The 27,641-nt window shown below is 39.3% G+C and overlaps 2 protein-coding genes, 1 long non-coding RNA gene and 4 other non-coding genes across 8 annotated transcripts; 3 read left to right on the top strand and 4 right to left on the bottom strand.

Moving 5' to 3' along the window:
* Positions 1-12: 12 nt before the first annotated feature.
* LOC146683554 (uncharacterized) lies at positions 13-2,129 on the bottom strand. The gene is made up of 6 exons (XR_014917764.1): positions 2,059-2,129; positions 1,371-1,421; positions 1,065-1,123; positions 846-889; positions 525-593; positions 13-358 (listed from the first exon to the last, which is right to left on the bottom strand). It is a non-coding gene; the product is annotated as an uncharacterized LOC146683554 (long non-coding RNA).
* Positions 421-492, bottom strand: LOC146683555 (small nucleolar RNA SNORD99). The gene has a single exon (XR_014917771.1). It is a non-coding gene; the product is annotated as a small nucleolar RNA SNORD99 (small nucleolar RNA).
* LOC146683556 (small nucleolar RNA SNORA44) lies at positions 659-789 on the bottom strand. Its single transcript, XR_014917784.1, has one exon. It is a non-coding gene; the product is annotated as a small nucleolar RNA SNORA44 (small nucleolar RNA).
* On the bottom strand, positions 1,196-1,333 carry LOC146683557 (small nucleolar RNA SNORA16B/SNORA16A family). Its single transcript, XR_014917776.1, has one exon. It is a non-coding gene; the product is annotated as a small nucleolar RNA SNORA16B/SNORA16A family (small nucleolar RNA).
* Positions 2,130-2,685: 556 nt separating the features above from the next.
* rab42a (RAB42, member RAS oncogene family a) lies at positions 2,686-10,218 on the top strand. The gene is made up of 2 exons (XM_085447072.1): positions 2,686-3,038; positions 4,890-10,218. Exons 1-2 carry the CDS (start codon positions 2,824-2,826, stop codon positions 5,326-5,328), a joined length of 654 nt encoding a protein of 217 aa, XP_085303198.1. The 5' UTR covers positions 2,686-2,823; the 3' UTR covers positions 5,329-10,218.
* Positions 10,219-11,096: 878 nt separating this feature from the next.
* Positions 11,097-11,229, top strand: LOC146683559 (U11 spliceosomal RNA). Its single transcript, XR_014917791.1, has one exon. It is a non-coding gene; the product is annotated as a U11 spliceosomal RNA (small nuclear RNA).
* A 308-nt stretch (positions 11,230-11,537) lies between these two features.
* Positions 11,538-27,422, top strand: gmeb1 (glucocorticoid modulatory element binding protein 1). 2 transcript variants are annotated; one of them, XM_085446078.1, is made up of 10 exons: positions 11,538-11,620; positions 15,197-15,396; positions 15,536-15,588; positions 16,629-16,744; positions 17,486-17,589; positions 20,432-20,580; positions 21,792-21,923; positions 22,059-22,196; positions 22,476-22,613; positions 25,226-27,422. In XM_085446078.1, exons 2-10 carry the CDS (start codon positions 15,257-15,259, stop codon positions 26,080-26,082), a joined length of 1,827 nt encoding a protein of 608 aa, XP_085302204.1. In that variant the 5' UTR covers positions 11,538-11,620; positions 15,197-15,256; the 3' UTR covers positions 26,083-27,422. The 2 variants fall into 2 exon arrangements, with proteins under 2 accessions (XP_085302204.1, XP_085302205.1); XM_085446079.1 differs by having other exon boundaries at positions 21,798-21,923.
* Positions 27,423-27,641: the final 219 nt, after the last annotated feature.

Below are 27,641 nucleotides of genomic sequence, written 5' to 3' on the forward strand. Positions count from 1 at the left end.
CAAGTTTCCAGAGGTAGTCAAGTCAGTTTTATTACAATCTGCAATTGTCACACACAGGGTTCATTTTCTTAGGTTCAGCCCTTAACCTCTTAGGACCTGGCGTCCACATATGTGGATTTCACATTTTTGGCTTATTTAGACCATTTAAAAAAAAAAAAAAAAAAAAAAAAAAACGCATGCCATGGAAGAGTTCAGGTCTTAGGAGGTTAAAGAGCCAGGTCAACTCATTCATGCATTTCACAGCTGCAAGAAAGCTCCGATCCAAGTTGGTTTTCTTCAGTAGTGTTTGTGCCTAGCTGGAAAGTTGGCAGCAATTCTCTCATGGAAATGTCACGTCACTCCCAACGTAGCACCATACCTGAAAAATAAACACCTCAGGTTAGCCAAATTCAGAAACTTTTTGTAAACATTCTCATTATGCACTGATCTCAGTCCCATATCCGCAAGCTTCATCCAGAAGTCAACAATGTATTAAGGTCATCATAGATCAAAATAACCACTGACCAATTTCAGCATCAACATACCTGTAAATTACAGATGTGAATGTACTTTGTTACAGCTCTGCAACACCAAGAGGTCAAGCGGATAGACGCCTAAAATTTAATTTAAAAAAAAAGTGAGATCACAAGTTGCATGTTAGTCTATTTTTCTAGCAGATGTCTGTTGGACAGCTGAGTGGCTGCTGATGGCACAGAGTGGCCACAGCAGTCAAAGACCACCCTGTTTTCTTGCATGCACTTGGAGAGCATGGAGCTACAAACAAGCACCGACCCTTAGGATAGCATGCTGGAACAGGGACATAAGTGGCCTTTTAATATTTTTTTTAAAAAAAAGTGAACTCTTACCTGAATGAGCAGTTTTCATTTACAAATGACAGATCTCCATTCACCTAACAAGAAAATTTGGTTAGTCGTTTTGCCCCAACAAACATTGATTAAAGTCAGTCAATCCCATCAAGTTTTAATAAATGTGGCTCAGGAAGAATAAGTCTCAATCAAGACTAGATCAGTGAGGGCAAGTTTGTCATCACAGCCAGGATTGTCTGAATTATTTTGAAGAGTTACCTGCATGTTGTGTTCTCATTTGATGGTTTTGGTGTTGCACCTTTGGTGTCACCCAGTACCTATTGGAAGACAAGGCAAATCACTTACATTTCTTTGAAAGTTTGCATTTAATCCTGGGATAACTCACTGATCAATGTCCTTCCCCTAAATGTTGCTGTAGCAGTCATTTTCAAAACCGAACAGCGACCGTCGGTGAAAGTCTTCATGTCGGCTTCCTTTTGACCGTTCACTGCTACATGGGAGCATGAACGGCTTCGATAGGAGCCTTTTCACGATGGGACAGCTAGTTTTAATTTAAAGACTCACCTGCATTCTGCATATTGGGAAGCAAGGTTGAACTGCCATTTCAAATAGACCCTAGAGACAAAATAAAGAAGATTAAAGATTAGTTATGTTGAAAACAGTTGCCTGTGCCATCACCTTTTATAACAAACTGCATTTAGTCTAATTTTGATTCTAAAGGTAGTTTAAGTTTGTTACAATGACATCAATGCTATTAACGTCAGAGGCCTTAAAGGCTAATGTTTATTAAAATGAGCTAGCATAAATGGCTTTGATTTTACCACCTAGTCTGATTTCCATGCCACCCTAAGAAAATTTCTCAAGATCCACCCCTGGCCACGTGGTACAAACCCATTAGCGTCCAAGCTAAGCTATCAGCAAGCTAAGCTATAGCTAACCCTTAGCATGGTCACTAAAGCCTAGGTATATCTACTGTCGAGTTCCCAGTTATATGACAAGTCAGCAAGAAGTGTTGATTATAAAAACAAGACTATACTACATACCCCAAAGTATTAACTAGTCAAGCATTATGGCTGTAGATACAAGCTAACGTAAGGTCGTTCACTCACTTACGCTAAAAGCGCTATATTAATGTTATAAAAAAAATAATGAGTTCTGTGTCAAGGTGGACTGGATTTAAAAGCTGCGCATAATTAATGTAAATACCTGGACACATGACCTTAGTAATCGACAACACCAGCATAAAGCTTACCATAGCTCTTTCTTGGGGACTTCAGCTCACATGGAAGACTGCAGGAGGAAGAGAGAAAGCGGCAAGGCCCGCTGTTCTTATATACTCACTCTGATGTCCGGCAGCGGTGCGCTGATTGGCTCGCGTTACTCACGCGGACCGGTTGAATAGTGGGATATGTAGTATCACACTCCTCCTCCTTCTTCTGTTTTTTTAAGCAATGCCTGCTGTATTTATTGAAGTTTACTGAGACTCAGGCAATAGGGTTTTACACTTAACTAGCCACGCATTTTCACAGAGTACAACGGCACAGAATAAACGGTGTGCAATTAGAGAAATATGCTGTAAATCCAGACCATCGTCGGAAGTGAATATAGGCTACTTCAGAACCACGGACAGCAACACACTGCGTGTTTTAGGTTTTGTGATATCAATAGCGGACGATATATTAAATAAATGGGGGTGGTTAAGGAAACTCTGTGCAAAACATGCCCAAGACGGACCTCATATAGATATATTGTTCTGTTTTTGCTGCTTTTAAACCCCCTATATGATTCTTTTACAACATACACAGGCCAGATGAGGTTGTAGCGGGTTTATTGGAGTGATATTCGACTAGTAGAGCATAGGTAAATCTATCACATGACTGCTGCGGCCGCTCTGTGCTCCGCGTCTCTTCCTGAACAGAAGGCAGTAGCAGCAGCTGGGGCTCCATGTAAACACGCCGCGCGCAGGGCTTTGTTTCACACACACTCACTCCGCAGGTATCTTCCCTCTAGTCATGCCATGGATATTTTGTGGCAATATCAGTTTCGAATCATTCTACTCGGGGATTCCACAGTGGGCAAGTCCTCGCTGTTGAAGCGTTTCACGGATGGAATTTACAGCGATGTGGCGGACCCGACGGTCGGGGTAGATTTTTATGCCCGCTCGCTTGACATCGAACCCGGGGTGAAAATAAAGCTCCAGCTCTGGGATACGGCTGGCCAGGAACGATTCAGGTATAGTGAGGTGAAATGTATCTTATATAGAATCTATCTGAGCTAAATATGTATACGACCATAGTCCTTCAAAGAGATTTTTAAATAAATAATTGCGAGCCCTCGGTTTAATGTCGTGTTTGGCTACTATTCTCAGTCCCTTTAAATTGAATATGGGCCATTTCCCCGTCTCGTTAGCATGTAATGAAATGAGTTTAGACAGCGGAGAAAGGAGGCCAATAGAAGATATTACGATGTCCTGACCTGTATAACAACAGGACACGGCGACTTACATCATGCTTTCATGGATGATGGGCAGCCTCCTCATATTTAGGCCCCAGTTTGATTCCCTCATATACAATTTCCAGGCCTTCGCGGGGATGACAAGTCCCGATCCAAATCTATTTGTTGTTGTTTTCATTCATCTATCCTGTTGCTTGCTCTGCTTTTCATGCCCACTGTCACGGATCATTTCCTTTAAAGAACTCCTGTGTCTGGAGAAGCTCTTAGATCTGCTTTCCCGTTTGAAGCCTCTGAGGGTGTTTTCCTCCAGGCTTCACTTCACTTGTCTTTCACTTCTGCCTATCTGCCTGTAGAATCTGTGGTTTTTAAAGCATCAAATGCAGAGATCAGAGTCTGTATGTGCATATATTTTTATAAATAGAATAGTATCATGCACCAGATGTTATGACCCAAAGGATCCTTTGTGTTTTTGTATTTTATTTCACTTGATGGCATTGTTTAGTTTCCATTTAATTAAGCACATTAATGTATGAAACGTTAAAAAAAAAAAGCATTCGCATTGCAAGTTTTGACTTCATAAAATTACAGAAATTGTTTTAAGAAGCCAAGAGAGACAGACCTTCCATAGCAATATGACTTGAATATATTTATTAGACCTGTACATTTCACAGACTTTGATCACAAAAAAGTCCCAAATGTTGGGTGAGGTCCAACTTTATTATCAAATTATGTATTATGCCATTCAGTGATATATTACCATCATAAATGAGGTCCTGACACAATTCACTTAAGTACACAATTTACACAATTTATTAAGTATGCTTCAGTTTTAACATATTTAACTCCCCTCATATTGAGCACACTGTCTCAATAAGTAGTTTCATCTGAATGGCAAGGCCAGCTAAAGCACAGATGTAACTCCATGAGTCTTACTAATGTAAAACACCAGTAACACAGCTTTGAAAGGAAATTCTTGTGTCATTTAAGTGGTTAGCTTGCAAATAGACAGTTGAAAGACTTAAAAGAGAGCATGCAACCACATTCCTTGACTGACTTGGAAAACAGTGTGAAAATTGATTTGGGATTGTGTCAAATGGGACTTGATCTTATCTTAGTTTCCGCTGTCTTGACATTTGAGCTTCACTTTGGCTATAATATTTAAGTTTGTTTTCTATAAACTGATTAATGGGAACTATGACTACTCTTCTATTGTAACTGAGCACTCAAAGCGCTTTTTTATACATGTCCCATTCACCTACACACACTCACACACCGAAAAACGCATCAGGCAAGTTGGGTACAGTATCTTGCTCAACAATACTTTGACATGGAGACTGGAAGACCTGCTCTACCTCCTGAGCTACAGCCACCCCTTTTCTTCAAAGACTTGATTTGACTCAGGGTTTGACTTGACTTGCTTTGGCAGAGAGGACTTGGACTTACCTCAAGTGATATGAATTTTCCACCACAAAAATTAAACTCATATTGTGATGTTACAAACAGCAGTATAAGGGTAGTGAACTGGTAGGAACCATCCAAGTTCATAGAGCTGTCCAAGACATTTAGAAGTTATAAGTCTAGAGATGTTTGTCTTTGGTTTCTAACACCAGTAATGTGTCTTTCCACCAGGTCTATCACAACATCATATTACCGCAACTCTGTAGGTGGCCTGCTTGTCTTTGATCTCACCAATCGTAAAACCTTCGACCATGTGAGGGAATGGCACAAGGAGGTGAGTGAGCACATCCTGCCTCACCACATGGTCTACATCCTCATCGGCCATAAAAGTGATCTCAACAAGGACCGGAAGGTGAGCAGGGATGAGGCAGAGCAGCTGGCCGCTGAGCTGGGCATTCGCTATGTGGAGACATCAGCCAAGTGCAACAGCAATGTGGACCGGGCCTTTGAGCTGCTGACCAGGGACATCTACGAGCTGATGAAGATGGGGGAGATCGTCACCCGTGATGGGTGGGATGGCGTGAAGAGCGGCCTGACTGCCAAGGTTCTCTACTCTGCAGAGGATGAAGAGTTGGCCCCTCCATCAGCTGAAAAAAGCTGCCACTGCTGACTGAGAAGTCTTTGTGTTCCAACACTATCCTATCACACCAAGAGCTCACTTTGTCTCACAGCCGATCATCAAAACCAAATCACTGAGGCTTAGCACCCTGTGATATCACCATCCATCACTTCCTCACCTTGTGTTTTGTGACCTTTCTGTGTTGATTTTTCAGACCACTGGGATTATTTTCAATCAGGATGCGAGAGTAAATACCAATGTGTACCTGTTGGGAAAGTATTGTATTGTTAATTTGATATGATGTAGCATGAGTCGAGCTGTTTTGAGCCTCATCTTGCTCAAGAAAAAAAAAAGAAAGCATGCCAATGTGATCAGGTGTTGTTGCTTAAAGTGTAGCCAGTACTCCTTTTCATAGCAATGGAGCTAAAGGACTACTGAGCATACGAAAGTACAAATGGACTATTATGGTCTGGCATCATCCACATTTCATATGGTACTATTATGGGTTTCTACTTGTCAAAAGTTTGTGCAATGCTTTGCCTGCAGTCTTAAGTGGCTGTAACATTGTAAATAATAGTTAAATCTATAAAGATGAGAGCTAAAGGTGACTGAAAGCTATTTAATTCATAGTGTGAACAGTGCACTCTGCAATAAGTGTCACCATATTAAATCAATGTGCTCCTCCTGCTACTGTAAGCTGTGTGTGCACTTATGCCAAATTGACCTTTGACCATTCTGTGAATAGATTAATAATGTGGTTTTTTTTGTAAAAAAGTAGAGATTATTTGTAGTAAAAGTGTATACATAAACATAGATTATTGTAATTAGACTAAGTGTAACATACAACATTCACAATAGCAGTAAGTGGCAATGTGAGAAAAGGAAGTTTAAGGTCTAAATATGCCCCATTGATATAGACATAGATGATATGCACAGCAAAACCTAATGAGCTTTGATATGTTTATTGCAGGCCTCTAAACTGGCTTTAATTCAGCTTATCCAGGCCATCAGCCCAACAAATGTCATGTCATGAAACCATGACAAAGGATTTAGCTGCATTTTCTGCCTTTTTTGCTTTCATTTTCTTTTTGCTGTACAAATGAACCTGATAAAATTCTTTGTAGGGCCTTAAAAGTGCTTAGAGAATTAGAGAAAAGCTCCAGCTTAGCTTAGCATAAAGAATTGAGAGTAGTAACATGTTTAAGCAAATTAATTTTATGTTTACATTCATGGTTGCCAAAGTGCGGCCTGTGGGACAGTGGTGGCCCTTGGTAATGTTCTGTAGCTGGATCAAAACAGAATCAAACAAAGGGAGCATTTGTTGTCTGTTTTTGTTCTGGACAGCTTTATAAAACACAGTTACAGTTGTCAAAAAATGTAACAGACAAAATTGCAATTAACAACTTATAACCCCTCCCTCTGAACACCAACTAAAAGGGTTTGTGTGTATTTTTCCTGTACCTGTATCACTTGCCTACTGGTTCCCTAAACTGGCACTTTCTTGTTTAAACCATGTCTGAAAAGCCACTAAAACCTGTAGTTACCAAGTTTATCTATTACTCTTCAACAGCTGGAGGCACTCAACCAGTTAAGTTGTTAATACGCAACTGTTTTCCAAAGTCACTAATGTAAGTGTTCTGTTGTTATTGTGTTTTTTATGATGTTTTTAGACCTGTTATATAAATGTGACAAAGGAATTTCCCATTATTAATTTTCTCACGCTGATTTTACGCACATAAATATAATTCTAAAACAACAGTTTGGAGCTGCAATATACCTACACCCAAAGTCACTAAAATCCCTTGTTAGCTAACAAATGTGATAAAATCTTTGTTGTGACTTTAGTTTTTCTTTGCTGGCTGGAGACACTCAAAAACTCTCTCCAGAATCCCTGCTGAATTATTAATAAGAAAAATGATTTAGACTTTTTTAAACCACAGATTCAACAAGGAAGATAAGCTGTGCATTTTAGAGGCGCTAGTATCGCTAGCTATTGTGATAGCTGTCACTCCTGCTTCCAGTCTTCATGCTGAGTTAGCCTAGTTTGCCTCTTTGGCCCCCACATATCAGTATCTTTTCAGCAAAATCCTAAAGAATATTAAATGTTTTTTGTTTTTTTTAAGGGCTACAGTAGTAGGCTATTGTATTTTAGACCTGTTATATAAGTATAACAGAAGAAATCCCTTTTATCAGTGTTCAAAAGCAGAATTTTTACCAACCTATATATAGTTAAGAAGTGCAAGTTAATCTTGCTCACATTGTTTGTTAACTAACTAATGTACTGTAGATTTTATTCAGCTGTAATGGAGAATGATTGGGTGTCTGCACACATGACTTCCAAAACCTGCAGTGAATACCTTTAACAAAGAGGATCATGAATTCCTTTAAGGCTCTAGAGGCTAATAATTTGCTGCTTGCAAGCCTGGATCTTGTTGCGTACAGTTTGCTTTCCCTGGGGCTTCTACAACACACACTACACTGTAAACAGTAAGAAAATATGCATTCTAATGTTTTTACTTAGCATTCATGTGACCAGTCTGACACTTTTTTTTCATTTGTCTGAACCAGTTAATAAAATGTACATCATGTGGTTGCAGCTTAGTATTTGACAAGGAATGTATTCTAACTCATTTCTGCAATCCCTTTTCGTTTTTCATTTATTGTTTTGCACTAATTCAAACTGCATTTTTTCCCCTGGTGAAAGTCTGTGTTTGTTTGACAATCAAATGTTATCATTTTGAGTTCTTGGTATAGGTGAGGAATACAGTGTTGGGGTGGCAAGCCTTGAAAACGTGCTGAATGAAAACTAACAAGTCTGTACAACTACCTTTCTCACTTTTGCCTCTAAGGGTTACATTGTATTGTATGATACTGTGTGTTAGCACTGTGCTGTGAGCGTTACTGACGACTACAGACTCATGTAGTCGGGAGGAAAACACTGGAAAGACAGGAAGAAGTATTATTTTGAAAGATTGAATCTATGGGATAAAAAGACCAATTGAAAACTTATATATACATCAATCAACAACAGCACAAAAAATATGATTCATTTCCATCTTATTTGTAATCTTACAAGCTATACCAATACATCTGCAGTGACTGTAAGTAGTAATATTACTACAATGAAGGTGAATGACTAACTTTCAGTCCAACTCTAGCTTCTCTCTGTGTTCTTTGAAAACAATTTGTGGAAATATTCTTATTTGCTTTCTTTCCAATCTCTCTTTCCCAGTGAGATGACAAGACTGATGCGACATTATCTTCTAGTGTTCTGGAGTCAGGAAGCAGTTAGCATAGCTTAGGATAAGGACTGCCTCCATCTGACTTATTTCAACAAATGAACTGCAAAAACACCAAGCAGCGAACACTTCTGAGCAAACAGACTTCATAGTTTGAAGACATTAAGCTGAATCGTGTAGCAGACATGCACTTAGTTTACAAAATCTTAATTTTTGTCTTTGACTTTTTCCAAACCCCGAAAAATGATTTAAATATTGGACTTTTGGTGCCAACCTAACGTGTTCCAGGGGATACACATGTAGACAAATAATCTTTAATTATTCTATCTTCAAATAGATATATTTCATTCTGCCAGTTTTGTTGAACGTATGATTTAAATGTAGCTTTGCTGTAAAAAATATACTTCCTATCGTTCCTTAAGCATCACTAGTTTATTGGTTTAGTATCACTTTTTACTATATTACACTTGGATTCAGCTTCAGCATTATTTGTATGATATAATAAACCGAAATCCAAAGCTATTCTAGCATCTTTTTTAATGCAAAAAGGAAAACGGTAGCTCTATTCAGTTTATCAAAACCTGTGTCACTAGTTTGTCTTGCTTTACAAACTGTGCATACCCTTGGCTGTGCTGTTTAACTCCTGTTTACTTTCCACAAATTATTTTTATGTTTTAAACATATCACCAAAATTCTGTTTAATTTTTCTATATAGGAACATAAATAGTAAAAGATCATTATTCAATTCTGGCCCAATAATTTAGCTTCATAAAGTTCACCAATATGTAAATGTTTCAGTTTGTATATGTAAGTGGAGTTATCGTTCTGGAACTATTTTTTGGTCAATCAAGCCAAAACCTAACATTTTTATATTTTAGTTTGTGAGCAGCTTTTTGGAATACAATATAAAGAGTACCTTTTTGAGCTAACAGCATGGCAGTTCAATCTCTTTACTGACCACAGAGAATGTGTATATCTGTGCTTTAGATTTTAACACCTGTAGAAAGAAAAGGTAAAAAGAAAATAACCTTTTTTTCTCCAGTATACACTTTTTCTTCTAACTGACTTAACCACTGCTGCTTTCTCTCTCTCGTCCCTCAAACTGGGCTTTAGAATCTGTAACCAACTATTTCCGTGGAACATAATAAACAAACATCTATTGCCAAGAGGAGCCAGAGGTGATTAAAAGCATGATATGCTCCAAATATTCTATTTAACCAATCAGAAATGTCCTGCTCTAAAAGCCCGACCCCCTTGTAGCCCACTGAAACTTTGAAAAGTACTACCAAAGCTTTTTACATGCCTCTGTGTATGGACTTTTTGGTCGGTCAAATAATTCTTCCCTTTTCCTTACTTTGACAGCATAGCGAGTCCATCCAAAGGTCATAGTCACTGTTGTTCCTGTTGTGGAAAAGCAGCTATTGATACCAATTATCTCTCATCAGTCTTAGAAAGAAAACAAATAAGAACATTTAAAAAAAGAAAGAAAAAAGAAACAAATCACCCATGTAATTAATAGTGTCATATCCAGTGAACTGATCAAAATAATCACAGGTAGGGTTTCTCTACCATGTAACATCAACAGTACAGCTTCTGATCCCCCGATGGTCATGTTCCACAGTATTACTGAATAAATGTTATTTATTTTTATGTTATGTATAAGGGATATTGGTTATTAAATGAATAAATAGATGTACGTTGACTATTGTTTGGACTGGATGGTCTTCTTAACAAAGATTTGGCGCCCTCTTCTGACAGATTTAAGAAACATAATCGTTGCCTGGATTTGATTGATTTATGGTAGTTAGGTAAAAATTTGGACAAATGTTGTTGGTGAGGCCGATCCAAACCAAGAATTAGGACCTCTATTACACTAGGTTAGCTTTAGAATATTACTGATTTTCTTCAGCTATGAGAACATCATAAAAGATCATTGCAATACTTAAATGTATATGATCGTATATGCTACTATTCAGATAACTTAGTAAATGTCCTCAAGTTGCGCCTGGGAATCTGAGCAACAGAGAACACGAACACCGCACACACACACCACAGTATTATGATCTTTCTATTGATGTGTAATTCACTTTTAATTCAGCGTAAACAGTATATAATAAAATTAAATATAACAAAGTTTTATTTTTCAATTAAATTCGGTAATCTATGTAAGGCTCAGGGAGAGGTCGAAAAACTATCAAGATTCTGTAATCGCTCTTAAAGAATCTCACAGAATCTCACGATTACGATTGTAACCATGTAATCGACTTTCCCACATTGCCTGAATGCAACATTAATTCGAGTGCATGTAGCATCCAATGGCAGCATTCAATGTCAATTGCCCCGCCCTCTTTACCCATCATGCTTTTCGGTGTCCAAAACTAAATAGCCAAATACGGTCAAGTTTTTATTCCCGTTGACTATATAAATATATAAATGAAAGATAAAGGGTTGATTTGCCGTATTTAGTTATACAAAATATTGTGAAACTTTTCTGTGCCGACTTGAGGTTTATACATCATGAACCCTGAGTGAAGAACAGGTTACCTCTGGTCAGGTTGCAGGATGTCCGGCGTACATGGTAAAAAGGGCTTCTGCCATGCTTGGCACAGGAGAGGTGGGGTCTCCGCTTCTCTTGCGGAATCGCCATCAAGAGATTTCGGAAGCATAATTTTTACTTCTTGGGCTGCCGATGATCACATATCTTGGCGCCCTAATTTCTATTGTCAACAAAAAGACCAGCCATGTCGGAATACACATAACTCCTGCGTTGCAGAAATAAGCATTTGTCTTCTTAAGTTTAATGCAAGTATAATAGTACCAAAATGATCTATGTAGAGTACACACTGTCATAAATTAACATACAATTCTTTGAGATATGACCAGATAAAACATATATCAAGGTAATACCCACTTATTCTCGCCTGCATATATAGGTTCGCTAATAAGGAGTCACAGTGGTGGTTAAAAACCTGCGGTTTACACAGGGTTTACACGAGAGTGAAAACAGGGCGAGCGCTGTTCAGCAGGAAGTCGAACTATAGCTACTGAGTGCGCATGCTCCGCAGCTCTCCTCTATCTAGGGATGCGTTTGGCTTCTTAAAACGGTAAGAACGAGCTATTTTTTTTACTGTGTGTTTTTAAATATACACAACTGTAAAATAGCGACCGCTCTCGCCACACAAGCTGTAGTTTTAGCGGGGTGGTTTGGGTACATTGCGGAGGGGGTTCAGTCAGCCAGGCTCGAACTGAATGGAGGGGCAACGCCGTCGCCGTGCCGTTGTTTGCTGTACGTGCCGCCGCACAGGGAGACGTCATTTTGAGGGGGAGCGGAGAGTTAAAATGCAGAGTTACGAAGGGACGTACGGTTCATAGACAAGCGGCACGTAGCCGTCACACTGTAAATGCAAAGCTTTTCCCGTCTCGGGCAGTGGAGTTCACGCTATTGTTTGGATTCCCACACATCAAGTTACGCCCTTGTGTTAGCCGTAATGGCTACCGTCGAGCCTGGTCTGAGGAGCTCCGACAGCGAAAAGTAGTCAGCTGGCTACAGCGGTAGCGATAACCAAGCCAACTTAGTAAAAGTAATTTATCTGCAGCAAAACGTAAAGGTGTAGTTTTAATTGAGCTGCGAATGGTTTTGTAGCCACTTGTTGGTTAGTAGCCCCCAAAACACGTAAAACTGCGGTTTCTAATGCCTAATGCGCGTGGGAAAAACCCACTCTTGCTGTATTCTACTAAGAAAATGTATCCGTTTAAAAAAATAAAAGCTTGCTTTTCTGGCTATCGTGGTTTCACATTTCGGCAAAACACAGCTTCTGAAAATTTACTAGCCTATATAATCTCGCGTGTAACCCTTACGTGCACACTAGCAAACCGTTACGTAAAAATGACTTATATTAATCCAGTTAATATTAGTCTCAAACAAGTGGACCAGTCAGGCCATTTACAAAACGCGGCATTCTTTGGTTTGAATTAGCTAAGCTCACCTTACTTGGAAACAGCACCTCAACATTGAAATAAGATTTATATTTTAATCTTGGCAGATATTTTTCCAATCCAATTTAAAGTAACATGAGTTCAACTAATGTCAATAGCAGAGTTTCGCAAAGAGTGGGCCATGAAGCCAGGAGCTCTCCTTCAAGAAGTGGTCTCTAAGAAGTCACTAACAATGAAGTAAAAGGAAACGAGTAGTTTTGTGTAATTTAGTTTTTAAATTGCATCAAATATTTACATTTAAACAAAGAGTTATTAATAATAATAATAACAGGATTTGAAAATTTCACATTACTCATCTTATGAGTATTCCTTGGGGCACAATTGTCAGATTTTGAAGCAGGCTACAATTGTCTGGATAATATATACAGGGTGAAACAAATAGTGTTAGGTTGTTTTTGTTGTTTATTTTTTAATCAGCTTGTATATAGCTGCAGAAATATTAGAGATGGCACGATACCACTTTTTTTTATGTCCGATACTATACCCTAAATTTGGATATCTGCGATCCCGATATAAATCCGATATAGCATATTTTATAATCAATAAAATGTTTTTTTTAAATATCTTGTTGCATTTTGTATAAGTTCATACTCAAGTTTAAAAAAACAAAACAAAACTAAAGCTATTCTGTTATACCTGTATGCAAAAAATACACTGTACCCCAAATATGTCATAAATCAGCAATACTGATCAATCTAATAAACTTAAACCCACACCATCCTCCCTATTCTGGTATTTTAAAGAGTACTTAGTGGAAATATTAAGCAACCTAACTAATAAGGTTGCCAACTCCGAACAAAAAAGGAAAAAAAAAATAGGGAACCACCCCCCACCCTCTGCCCTATAATGCTTAATTGATATAATCAACTCTAATTTAATGCACATGTAAAAGAAAACGCACAGAAATCAATAATTTTTCTATAATAATTAAATAGATTCAACATCCTCCTTCAGCAGAATTGCAGACTGCACAGATGGTACCTTCCCAAAGGAAAAAGTACTATAGCTTAGTAGGTTATAAATTTGACTTTATAGTTAATAATGGATTTCTATACATTTTACATCAGATGAAAACTTTGGTTGTAAGATTCAGATAATTATTTATTAAAAGCTAGACATGACAATAAGAAAGAAAAGTATGTCTTTGTGCCCTCCTTTTCCCTGTTAATGCCCTACCTGGCCCCCCTGGCAAAACTTTGCTAGATCCGCCCCTGCACAGTTACCAGCCGTCAGCTACGTAGAAAAGGATCCTGGTGTAGAAAGTAATATTAAATAAATTCTAACAACAGCTTGTCTTTGTGGCGCAAAGTGGGCGATACACTAACAAGAGAGACGGACTCGCGACAGAAAAGCCGATCAGCTGATCATTGATCAGTTTCATGATTGAAGTAGCAGCAGGAGAGGGAGAGAATGAGAGGCAGTCGCTCCCAGCATTCGCTGGGAATGCTTCACAAACATTCAGAGATGAACTTACACACATGCTTTACTCATCTGGGATAACTTTCTCGGAGATTAAATTCCGGTTTGGTAGCGAGGCTCCAAATCCTCAGCCAGACCACCGACAGGTCTCGCATGCCATAGCCGCTCTATCACAACGCATACTCCTCCGACGTGCTAAGGTTATGAGCTGGGTTACGCTATGTCGCAGGTTTTGTGAGGTGCTTTTGAGTGGATCGGATTACATTTTTTATTTCTCTCCGATATCCGATCCAGTAATTTAGGTCAGTATCGGACCGATACGTAATATCGGATCAGTCCATCTCTAATAAATATTTGAAACTTACCAGGATTTCTTTTATCTAAGCCACTACAATACAAAAACACAGCTGAAAGTGATGACTGACAAAAGCTTATTAGGATCTGGCCTTACACAGTAGTCAGCCACAGTAAAGAAGTCGATTGTAGTAACTAAGAAAATCTTTTTAGTTGGGTCAAACTTCATCAGGCGTTTCCTGTTCTCCAAGCACAGTGGTAAAGTTTTATGGAAAGAACAATGAAGGCCCCACAGTTCCTGTCAAAATAAATAAAGGTAGTCCAAATCTTCAGGTACAACTTCTGCTGTTTTAGCCAATACAGCTGACTAAATCTGAGTAAATCCAGCTGATGCCAATAAATGTCACATAACTAGTCTTTATTTGTAGGCACGTGTGCACTTACATTCTTATCTCAGCTGGAACGCCTCAATGAATTGAATGTAATCAGTGCAGAGGCTCACTAAATATTCAGGCTTTTTCTTTGTCCTTTGAGGACAAAGTTCGCTAACTCATCAGTCATCTTGGGATGCCTAGAGATACTTCAAGATGGGTTATCAAAGTTTTCTGACTTTAGCTCAAAAAAAGCTTTAAAATATTTTATCCCCTTGAGGTTATTTTGCTCCCACCCTCTTTGAGCTTTTTTTGGAATTCTGCTATAAATTGCATCTTAGTATTTTTGGAGTGTCATGTCTCTTTCTTATAATGTTATACAAGTCAGTTAGCTCACCCAATGTTAGCTAGCAGAAGTTAACTAATAATACCTATGGTGGGCTTTTAAAGATGAGTTAAGGGCTCAGATATTCAGCTATTTGTAGGTGAAGCATTTTTTTCTTAATTTCAGTTTGAACTGAAATGCAAACAATCAGAAAAATGTACAGCCTTTTATAACCATCATCTGCCTTTCTTTTTAATATATTTATGGCTTTTCAGATGAACAAACCCCTAGGTAGCTGTTGCACAGAAGTGGCCCCCTCCCTCTAGTCTACTTCAATGAGTGTGATGGCGACCACTGATGAGGTCACTGTACCTATGGGGGAAGTGGTGATGGTAAAGGACGACAGTGGTGAAGGTGACCCCGATGACCCTAATAAGACTCAGGTCATCCTCCAGCTCCAGCCAATCACCACTGGGTATGTACTGAGAAACTACAATTCACTTCAAAGTTGTATAACACCACAATCAGAGCTACAGAGATTCCAGATGGTCAGTCATTTCCCATGCTTACTCTGCTGTACCAGGAGAAAATGTCCCAACTATCTATCCTTTCAGAGACGAGTCTGCTGAAACAGATGCGGCTGTCATGGCTGTTGAATCTCATTCAGGTAAGTGGTTGTCACTAGAGCAGGGAGATGTGACCAAAAATATTTATCACAATATACATTTGAAAATTTGCGATAACGATATAACTGACGATATAATTGACACTAGACAAAATACTTTACAACTCCACAACTTTATTAGTGCAAAAAAAAAAACATCACTGTATTTTCACATAAACAAGCAGCTGTTTTTATGTGCATTAAAGTTATATAAAGACGTAACAGTGCAAATTCCTTGCTGACAGTTTAACCAAAAGACATTTCCAGTGGAAACTGGCCGACATATCCTCAGCATAACCATGTATAATATCCACAACACTTAAAAAGAGGTTATACACACACAATACGGTAATATTATGTTGAAGCACAGTACGTATCACTCCGCGAGGCGCCTGCCTACAATAGCTGTAATGCTCCGACAATCCATCAAGCGGTGCGGCTTCGTAGCTTAGCAAAGTCGTACTAAAACATTTGACAGATTTTCGAGCGCCGTGTACGACATAAAATCGTTTCGAGGTCGGTAAACAACCAGAATTCATACATAAGGCACACGGGATTATAAGGGGAACTGTCGATTTTCAGAAAAATCAAAGGATTGATTTCAAGTGTACCGTATTTTCCAACAAACACGGTAATAACGACGGCCCGCTAGCATGCTGTACCAAAAATAGTGCTTTGTTGTGTATCTGACGGACGAAAGCTAAACCTGTTCCACACCACTGAAGTTGCAGCATTTTTACAAACAAATTCTGGTTCATTTCCTTCAACGATCCGCTTTCGCCCTCCTCATTCTGCTTTTTCCTCCATGTGCGTATGAAAACAAAATCACTGCACATGCGCGTTTTACCCATATTCTATTGCGATATTTCATTTTCTTATCGTTGCCCAACATTATACCGGTGTTACCGTGAACGGTATGATATGTCCCAGCCCTAGTTGTCACAATGATTCAGACAACTTGAGGGATGTAACGATCCATGAGTTTTGCAGATTGCATTACATAAAGCTTGTTGGTAAATGTTGCATACATTTATTCCCTGTAGAGCAAACTGAGGGAGACGACGTTGAAATTGGCTGCCCTATAACGTGTGGTGACTGTAAAGCTGTGTTGCTAGTGAAAAAGTTTGTGTGCCCAGGAATCAATGTGAAATGTGTGAAGGTTAGTATCCCTTTTTTTCTTTTGGCTCACATGGAGTAAAATGACAAGTCATTAAAACATTGCCAAATATAGCAACGTGACAACTAGGTCATTCAATAGACTCTGAGCAGGAAATAAACATGTAGCACTGACAAGTGTCCCACTATATCTACAGAGTCATCCAGTTCATTTCTTCTCACTGCAAGTAGCAGGTTTCAAATAACCATGCTCCAAGCAGACATGGATGAAACGACCGAGCAGTTATGAGATAAATGTTCTCGTTCATGCTTTCACAACAATGCTCATTTTTTGATCGCAGTGTTATGAGTTGAATTACATAGGTCAGACTGTATTTGTAATGAACTACTAAGTCCATTCAATCTTCTGATCCACATGAAATTCTTTGTTGTCTTGTGAGCATCGAGCATACACTTCCATTAAATAGGAAGTGTAGCACTGAAAAAACAGAATTCAGTACATCACATGAAAATTATTATTTAAAGTTGAGAAAACTTATGCATATTTTATATTTTTTTCTCCTGATATAACACAGTAAAAAAATATTTCGCTATTCTAGCTGCTACAATTGCTCATGGTTAGAAGTCTACCATGATTCTAGAACCACAGCATATCTATTACATTTTCATATTAAAGGCCAAAGACAAGACATATGATACTGTAATGTGTTGCTTTTAGTTATTTCTGTTGTTTCATCATTGCACTTATTGAACATATTTACTAAACTGGCAATCTCTCCACTAGTATGAAGACCAGTTGATCAGTCCCAAGCAGTTTGTGCACATTTCTGGAAAAGCTACTCTGAAAGACTGGAAGAGAGCCATCAGGATGGGGGGAGTCATGCTGAGGTGAGGGGATTTATTTTTGAGACAGAACACTGACATTCTATGGCCCTTAGATGAGCAAGTGCTGGTTGGTTGCGCTGCACCACATGGTAATGAGCTGAGATGTGACTCATCCATCTAGAATAAATATTCAAATGTTCTTCTGTGGCTCTGTGACAGGAAACTAACAAGCCACTGTTGCCTCACTTCTGAGTGTGAGTGAGATGATAATGATAAACCACGGGCCTTCCTGTCTCTTTGACTGGTCGAAATCGATTTTTCTATATCACGTTTAAGCTGCGCTAATCAGTATTACAATGAAATGTATGTTGCCTGTAGTGGAAAACCTGACTGTGATCATTGTGTCTTGCAGATAAATTCATGGATAATTATTTAGTTTCAGGGATACACTACCGTTTGGATGAGTAAAGTAGACTTATTTTATTAATGTAAAAAACCCTCTGTGTGTGCTGTGACTTAGCCGTATATTGCTTCAGTGATCACATGGCTTTTGGAAGACTGCACTGCAAATAATACAGTTTGCGTTATTATACACACTTTTCAGTTTCTTGGATTTATTTGACATCATTTGACAACAATATTTCATCTATGCTTTACATCTTGTGTAGTGATCAACTCAGTTTGACAGATATTGAATCATTTTCATGCCTTTGACATTTGTGTCTGGACTTGGATAAAATTAGTTGTTGGTTTCTAGCAGTGAAAGAATGAGCAAAGTGGGGTTTTTTCACATTGAGTTTTCTATTTCAAATTGATGAATTGTGTCACAGCTATTTTCAATCTCTCTTGCAGTCTAAAGGTTACTAGTCTGTCACCAACAATGTGCAGGGTTAAGATTCTCTTTACTGGGTAGAACATCTGTATATGCGCCTCTAATTAAAAGCACAGGAGAAGCAGAGGATTTTGACTATCCAAAAAAAAAAAACTGCAGCTTTACATAGATGCAACAGTGTCTCCTTCTGACCAGTGACTCTTATATGGTTACTGGCAATGGCACAGCATCTCCTGTCATGTGGACGCACTGCAGGCAGTCAGAGCCAGAAGGTAGTAGCACTGGGTGATCCTAAGTCTCAAAAGCAAGAAAGCTGTGAGCCAACACATTCTTTTTTTTTTTTCTAGGTTTGAAGTGTTTGAGAAGTAATATAGCTTCTATAATATAGTTAATAATAAATTGTTTACTAAAAATAATCCCAAAATAGACATCCATAAAGAAATTACCCTTACTTTAAGCCCTGTACACATTTCAGGGGACCTGTTGTTTTCTGATCCAAACGAACTATTTGTCTCAACCTTGGTTCCAGAAATGGCAGATGTCCAAAGCTAAAGCTGTACATTATTTGCTGCATGTGAGAAGGCTAACTCTGAAGAACGTCTTAAACATTTAGGAGTGAAGATATTTTTCCTCATGTACCGGAGGAGAGCAGAAACAATCCAGATAAATGTTTCTACCTTCATCACAACAACAGCTTAGGCTAAAGTAACACGTGCCAGACGCTGAAGTGTATATGACAGTAAATATGTCATTTATAAGGATTTAAAATATGATTTTACATTTGACCTTTCGCCTCTGGTTCAAGAGCAAAATGTTAATCTGAAGGTAAAAGTGTTAGTTACACTACATAGAGCTATTTAAACTCATTCTTACTGCCACTGTGTGTACTGACAAGATGTATGTATATAGGAAATATAAATATATGATATAAAACACATTATTTTATTATAACATTACAGTAACAGGTTAGATAACCACTGAAATATAAAACATGTGTATAATATTCCTTGTTGAGTATTGTTTTGTTTTGTTTGGCTTTTTTGGGGGGGGGGATAAACTTGTGATCAAAACCTTTTTTTTTTTATTTGGGTTTTTTTATTGAACATTTAAATAAATTTACTAAACAATGAAATGAAAGCTACACATTCGAAATAATACCAAAATAAGATTTCATTATATTAAGTAAATACAGAGAGTGAGCTGCCTTGGTAGAGGGTTGTGCTCTCGCAGTGCTTGTTGTTTTACAACTGTTTTGGCTGTAGATCAGTGAAATAATGCAGTCCAGCAAAACTGGCAACAATCAGCACTAAAACACAGCATTAAATTAACATGTGGAATAGCCCTGCAGCAGTGTTAAAATAAGAAAGTGGAAATAAATGCAGGAATATGCACACACTTAAACCAAGACCAACATTTTTCATGTTCTTGTCTCATGTTCTTGTCTCATGTTCTTGTCTCATGTTCTTGGCATGAGATAAAATAGTTGGGACACATTTTATGAAGTGTCTTAAAGCAGTGGGCATAAAACTCCCTTTTTTTTTTTTTTTTTTTTTGAACTGTTGTCGTTCAACCAGGAAATACTTTTGAGAGATACACAAAGACAGAGAGACTGTCACACTAAAAAGCAGCAGCTTTAAAACATGCACCTTCTAAAGCTTCTGTCAGCTGCACAGTAACTCTAGAATACAGGTTTGCACAGAACACCAACTGTGGATTTTGCCCTGCCAGTATGGAAAGGACTGCTGTAAGCAAAACTTGATTTAAATGCATACAGATATTGCATGTATTGCAGACGCACTGCTTAAGTCTGTTGCACATTTTATGTAAACCTCTTCTAATATTCTCTCCAGGATATCTGTGTGGGCAACTCTCAGACACGACTTAGTTGTTGCACTTTACACAGTTGCTCCTGTGGTTATTAGTTCCAAACAGAATAAGTGTACTGAAAGAAAGGCACTGCACTGGATCTTCACTTCTAAAAGATGCAAATGTTTTTGACAACGATGATAGCATCTCTGGTCAAACAAACATGTTTTCCCCTTTTTTATATATTTCCTCATTTCTGTTCTCCAGAAAAATGATGGATTCCGGTCAGCTGGACTTCTACCAGCACAGCACTCTGTGCACTAACACATGTCGCAGCACCAAGTTTGACCTTTTAATAAACAACACACGCTTCCCTCCTGATGGCACCGGACTTACCACACCTACATCCTCTCAAGGTAAAAATCTGAATATAGTGTATTATTGTGCCTTACAATATAAAGCGCCTTGAGGCAACTGTTGTTGTGATTTCATGCTGTATAAATACATTTGAATTGAACTGACTAGAAGGTGCAGTGAGTCCAGATTTGCTCATTTAAACAGCAGTGATGTTATAGTCCATAACTGAGTATTTTGTTATATTTGTTGTGTTTTTCAGTCAAGAGAGAGGTTTAACATAAGGGCCACTGACTGTTTCTACTAGGCACAGTTACAAGTTTACTTCTAAACCCTTATTTAAAAGTCCTTTATGCGGTCTGCGTTTTTACAGAAAAGAAACATATGAGCTTGCTGAAAGAATGTGGAGGTTTTTTAGTGTCATGGAAAACAAAGCAGGAGGATGATGCTGGTGGTGGAGCTCTCCACAATACAAGCGTTTCTCTAGACTGAAAATAAATGTGTGCAAACTGCACACTGTGTTTAGGTGCACCTGTGCTCATGTAAACTATTATAAGAGTCAACAAAAGCTGCTTCTGCTTTTCTAAACAAAAATCTGATAACACAACAACAGTGAAGATGACATTGTCATTAGTGGTGTAATTTACAGCGCAGCCTCTCCTCTCTGTCTGACACAAACAGCACAAAATCGAGACATTGAACCCAGCTGGAGAAAACGATAGCGTCCTTCTAGAGTTGATAGCAACGGGGCTCATTGCTGTTACCTTCATGGCTACAGAGCCAACAGCAGTATTATCAAACCACCTGTTCAACAAGCTTAGTGGTGAAGAAAAGCAATATTTTCACCTGCTTTCATCCAACACTGACATGTTTTACAGTGACAGCGCAGCTGAATGAAAGAATAATTAAAAAAAGAAAATCTGTCTGTCTGCAGACAAATTGCTTATTTAGTTTGGCTTGATCTTCTAAGTTTTTATAATTTCCTGCAAACTACTGCTGGGTGTTTAATACACTGCATATCATTTAATGCTTTAGGTGATAATTATTCAGCCCACACAGAGAAATGATATGATACAGAAAACTGCTAATTAACTGTGAGACATGATGAAAGCTTCCCAGCAGGATATAAGGTAAAATTAACAACAACAAAAAAAAGATCACTAAAGATAAAGAAGTGTGGTGGGGGAATGTGACACTGAAGTTTGGCTCCCTCTTAAATCCAGAATTGCATTTAAAATTCTTCTCCTCAGTCATGTCTGTTGTCTTGTACAAGTTACAGGTCAGGTGATCCTGGGTAATGGTGGGGCAGCTGCAGAAGACCGAGCAAAGGTCCTGAGCGGGAAGTTGGACTGGAGCTCAAGTTCATCGGAGTCTGCAGACAAAAAGGGATCAGCTGAGATCTCTGGTAACACTGAGCACACATCCAAACACAGATTAAGAGTATAATAACAGCACGGAGATGGAAATCATCTCCAACAGCATGGATATATGTAACACTGTGTGTGAGTAAGATTGCTCTGTGTTGTCTGTTTGTCCGCAGAGGACACACTGAACTTTTGGAAGGGCATTGCAGATGTGGGTTTGTTGGGTGAAGTGGTGACCAACATCAACACGGAGCTTGTGGAGCTGTTAAACAGCGTGCAGCAGCGCATGGATCCGGCCAGCCTACAGGACACAGGTGCAGAACGACGCCAACATGCACTGGGAAACTGCATCGCCAAAACAGAGGCGTTGTGTGGGACACACTCTGACCTATGTGAATAAGAAATGCATGGAAAGAAAGAGCAAATTCAGCTGCTGTTGGAAACTGAAAATGACTGTCCAACAGCAGAAAGCTTTTTAGAAAAGCTTCTTTTAGAGTAATACCACACTGATTTACTGTGCAAACAGCTGAATCTGTTCCTCCTTTCTGACTGACCAAGTAATTTTTTTTGATTGCTTGCTGCACTGATCCCAGATTCCTGTCTGGTAGAGGTGGCCGTGCTCAGTAACCTCGCCCAGGTCTTCGATCTGCTCGATGTGGTCAAGAAGATTGTGGAGAGGAGAAAGCAGCAGACGGATCCCAGTCAGGAGCAGGTGCTCAGCATGCTCACCAGTGAGTACAGAACACAAACAAGGCTCTACTTCAGGAGCTGCCACATAGAGCCGCTAAATTCATACGAATTTTATTTAAATCATTTTTATAGAGCCAATTGTTAAAAACAATCATGGCTTTACGTAATAAAGTAAAGGGAAATTGAATTAAACTGCAGTAATCATGTGAGTCTCAGTTAGCAAGCACTTTTGCAAGAGTGGGAAGGAAGATTTCTCTTTTAACAGGAAAGGAGGGGCAGCCTTCTGCTGATGGGGATTGAGGAGAGGAAGAAGGCAAAAAAAAAGAGAGCACAGAGAGTGACCCTGAATAGCTTATAGAAGACATGCTTAGCGGATCCTAGGAAATCTTGTGCTGGTGTCCTGGATGAATTGTAGCCTTTTCAGGGACCTTTTAGAGCACCCTGATAATCAGTAGTTACACTAGTCCAACCTCTATGTAACAAATGCATGAACTAGCATCCCTCTGAGTCAGGATGTTGTCATAGTGCAGAGATAAGTGAAGGTAATCCTAGATGTCTGTTTAATGTGTCAGTTAAAGAAAAACCCAATCAAAGATGACTCCAAGGCTCCTGACAGTGCTATTGAAGGTCAAGATAATGCCAATCATAGTAAATAGTTGTTTAGGCATGTTTCATGCATCAAATCTAGCAGCTTGGGTTTGAGTCCAACCTGCAGCCCCTTGCTGCATGTCTCCCCATGCGCACGCTCCCCATTTTTCCTGTCTACTCCTCAAAAAGGCAAAAAGCCAAAAGTCAATGGCTTTATTGTTACATATATGTGGGAAAACAAGTTACTTTTGTTTGTTATTGGTGAGAGACATGAGGTTTAAAAGAAAAAGACAAAAATAGAGAATCAAAATTTGGTTTCAGTCCATCTTGAGTTCCACTCTTTGATTAAGCAAAATTCTTCAGACAGTTGTTCTAATTTGCAATCTTTCAGTTCCTGATTGTGAGGCTTTTGCTCCCAAATGCACTACACCAGCAGTCCCCAACCCCCGGGCCTCGGACCGGTACCGGTCCGTGAGTCGTTTGGTGCCGGGCCGCGAGAGTTGATGCTCAGGTGTGAAATGTATAGTTTTCAGGGTTTTTATCGGTTTTCAGCGTTATTTTGTTATCCTTTTTATCGTTAACTCGGTTTTCCTGGGTCTTTTCACGTGTGTTATGAACAACTCTTCTATTTTTCAGTACCGGTACTAGTTTTATTTTGTTGTATTTATCCGCGACACCTTAAAGGCCGGTCCGTGAAAATATTGTCGGGCATAAACCGGTCCGTGGCCCAAAAAAGGTTGGAGACCGCTGCACTACACCATTACCCAGCAATAATTAAAAGGTTGTGTGCTGCAGATCATCATTATTATCACTATATCATTTTAAAAAATAAAATGCAGCCACAGTCACACTATAACTGTTCTCTTTACACATTTTTCTGATAAAATGAGCAGTGATACAGATCAGTGACAGCAGCTGTGCTTTGAGTCTGACTATATTGATAATGAAAAAGAGTGATGACTCCCACTGCTCCCATCCGAGGTAATAACAGTCAAGATCATTTTCCCAGATGGTGTACAGTCTTGCTTCCTCCATGACTGGATATCATTTTTGGGTTCTTATTTTTTTATTTATTTACCTCTGTGTCCAACCTCCCTCCAAGTCATTTTTTATTTGTCAATTATGGACCAAGTTTACGGAGAATTTAGGGGTATTTGTTTTAGTATTTTTTATTATTTTATTTTTTTTACAAACAAGGTAGGATCATCGCTGTATAGAAATTAAATTAGATTTATCATTTGCCTGAACCAAGACAGTGATGGTCTCGGTTGGCGCTCCTTGAACCCAGAGGGAAGCAAATGGAAGCTTTGCTTTTATGCTGAACACTGATGGAGAGTTAACTGGCTACATAGAAAATAAGGAAAAAAAATAATTACGTGAATGCAGAAAGACGCAGACACAGTTTGTATAAAGGATCCAGAGAACACATAAGAGGTTTGGATATCTGGTTAATATTAGTCACTTTAGAATCACCAGGTAACCCAACTCCATATGTTCTCTTTGGACTGTGTGAGGAAGCCAAAGTCCCAGCAGACATGGAGGGAACATCCACACAGAAAGTCCGCGACTAGCTGGTGGATTAGAACCCAGTACCTTCATGCTGTGAGGCAACAGTGTTACCACTACACCACTGTGTCACCCAATGTGACAAAGTTTACACTAAATACTTTCTGTTGCCAGTCAAAGTTAACAAATAACAGCTCTGGTGCGTAACGTCGTAAATCAATTCAGAATCCTAACAGATAGTTCATGACTTTTGACTCATAACAGTCAAAATTTCCGTGTGAATATATTTTTATTTCACTCACATCTATCATGTTACTCAAAACTGTTTTTGAATACTTAAAATTAAGAATGACGTTTTTATTGAGTTAGGGTTTATGTTGTGAAATTAGATTTGACATTTGCTGGATTATACATGCCTAGCCTGTCTGACGAATATTGATATTAGAGATCAATATAAGAACGTGCACGTTGTAATCTTGTAAAAATCTGCCCGGCTGAAAATGAATGCATTCTTGTGGTTGACTCAGCCCTCACTGTCAGTCCTGTCATGTCTCTGCAGACCTGGAGGTGCAGCTGGAAGAACAGAAGAAGCAGCAGCAAGTACGAGCTCTTCTCACCTGCCCCCAGCCTGCCAAAAACAAAACTTCCACTAAACGCCCGACCAAGCGGCCTCGACTCCAGAGACCTGCCTCCACCACCACCCTCCTGACCACCCCTATAAACCAGCAAGCCACTCTGCAGCCTCAGCAGTTCACCGTTCTTTCACCCATCTCGCTGTCCTCAGTGGGGCAGCCATTCACCGTGGCAGGCCTACCTATTGCCTCGCTGTCCCAGTCCTCCAACACAGTCACATTACTCCCTGCCGGCTCGCAGGTCTTCACCCGCTACATGGTGGCTGGAGATGGTAAGACAGAAACCATCACCCTGCATCCGTCCTCAGGTTTGACACTGGTTGGCACCACCGCTTTGCAGGACTCCAGCCAACTGGGCACAGTAATGAGCCCCATGGAGCTGGTGCAGCTAAGCCAGCAGGCCAGCGGTGCAGAGGTGGTGCCCATAGAAGGCCAAGTGGTAGACGGCACCATGCTAGTGCAACAGGAGGTGATGCAGGGGGAAGTGGAGGGCAGCCAGGAACACACGGTCATTGAGATCAATCCAACTCCTGTGGAGCAGGCAGTGGGAGTGATGGAGCTCCAGCTGACCGGGGAGTCAGGCAGAGAAGGGGCCACCATGGTGGTCCAGAGTGGGGTGGAGATGACCATGTCGGCAGAGACGGAGGAGGAGACTCAGCACCAGCTGCAGGAGGCACACACTGAAAGGGTTCAGGAGGTGCAACTGGATGCTAGCGGACACCTGTCGCACGTACAGATAGTGGTGATAGGAGAAAACACTCAGGAAGAAAACAAGGTCAAATAAGACACAACCATCTTTATCCAGCACAGCAGGTATGAACTCATGGACTGAGCCATCACGGACTCGACAAACTGTAAATACACAGGATTTCCAAATCCACAAATTGCCTTGGACTAAAACCAAGCTTTAGGGTAGCCATTTTTCCTTTTTTGTGTCTTTGTACATGCTCCGCTAAGCTTGTTCATTTTTATTGAAGCAAAGAGGGATCTGCAATATATGAAATGCTTATGTTTGTTTTCCAGTTGAAGGTTCGAGCATATAATGACTTGGCTCTAAAATTTATAGTTTTGGCCATTATTTCTGTTCTTTTTTTTATTTTAACCCTGTACTCACCAAAGTAACTGCTACTGAAATCTGGGAACACTGGGACTGTGACTTCAAAGAAACTTGTACGCTTTAAAATCCACAAATTTTTGATGTGATAATTATGAAGTTAAAGATAAATGTATTTAGAAGCTTAACACACACAGCAAAACATGACGCCTGCATGTGTTAGATGATGTTGAAGTGAAGCAAATGCTGTGCGAAATCCCCGCTTTTACTTTGATTACAATGTCTACATAGAGTTTGGGACAGCACATACTTTGATCTTAAATCGGTGCACATGTTTTGTTTATGAGCTGTTCCACACCATCAGTCCAGTTCACATCAAACTGTTTCACACAATGTCTTCATGTCTCTTTTTTCCCGATTAACCAGACAGGCACAGTAAAATATCCATCAAACATTGTTTTTCCTCAGTAAAAAGAAAAGTTAAATATTTCAAATCCTGACAGATAAGATAAGAGAATACTTGGATGTTTTACTTGAAAATGACCTGAATTATAAATATATTTATTCAATTTTCTGCTGATGGACTGATGGTCCCTGGGGGTCTAATAATAAGGAAAATAATGGCCAAAAGTATACAAATGGGATCATGTCTTTATGAACTATAATTTTACTTCAAGCCTCTGCGAACAACCTGAGGTCAGGAGAAAGCACTGTAACAGTAAAGTCAACATGGACGGCTTTAGAAAAGGTGCTGATGATCAGTCAGATTGGGCAGCGGCAGTCTGCAAGTCCCTTCTGTTCATCAGACTCGTTACCAGTAACAGTGTTGGTGTTACCTGAGGCTAGGAGGAATTGCACTCTGTTTTGCGTGGTAGTTTTGCAAACTGTTTTTGTTTTTGCACTGTGTGACATCCTCGTGGGACTATAGGAGGATGTTGGCAGTGATGCCTGCTCTCGCTCTCAACACTTCAGAGGAAACAGACTGAACTCCTTACTGGAGCGGTATCATTTATCCACATACTGTATTCTCATCAGTTTCATGCTGCCTGATAAATCTTCTCCACTCTTCATTTATTGTGAACACCTGTTGCTTTTTTTCCGTATCTTGGATAGTGTGAGCTACTGGACTGATTGTTCAACTGAGGATATAAAAGAACATAATATACTCAATGTCAGACTTGCCTGTATTTTACACTTGTCAAGTGGTATTTTATTTATTAGCTTTCAAAACTGAAGTTTAAGGAGCAGATATGGGTTCATTTGAGCTCTTGGTTAAAGCTCACATCAAC

Source organism: Copadichromis virginalis, linkage group LG22, assembly GCF_057382275.1.
Source record: "Copadichromis virginalis isolate Kocher_CV1m ecotype Utaka linkage group LG22, C_Virginalis_male_GT1.1, whole genome shotgun sequence".
NCBI classification, from domain to species: Eukaryota; Metazoa; Chordata; class Actinopteri; order Cichliformes; family Cichlidae; genus Copadichromis; species Copadichromis virginalis.

Bases quoted from the DNA above. Each gene is read 5' to 3' on its own strand.
- rab42a (XM_085447072.1), top strand. From the start codon at position 2,824: ATGGATATTTTGTGGCAATATCAGTTTCGAATCATTCTACTCGGGGAT. The intron at 3,039-4,889 runs GTATAGTGAGGT...TCTTTCCACCAG, and splicing joins GCTGGCCAGGAACGATTCAG to GTCTATCACAACATCATATT.
- gmeb1 (XM_085446078.1), top strand. From the start codon at position 15,257: ATGAGTGTGATGGCGACCACTGATGAGGTCACTGTACCTATGGGGGAA. The intron at 15,589-16,628 runs GTAAGTGGTTGT...TATTCCCTGTAG, and splicing joins GGCTGTTGAATCTCATTCAG to AGCAAACTGAGGGAGACGAC. The intron at 22,197-22,475 runs GTGCAGAACGAC...CACTGATCCCAG, and splicing joins GGCCAGCCTACAGGACACAG to ATTCCTGTCTGGTAGAGGTG.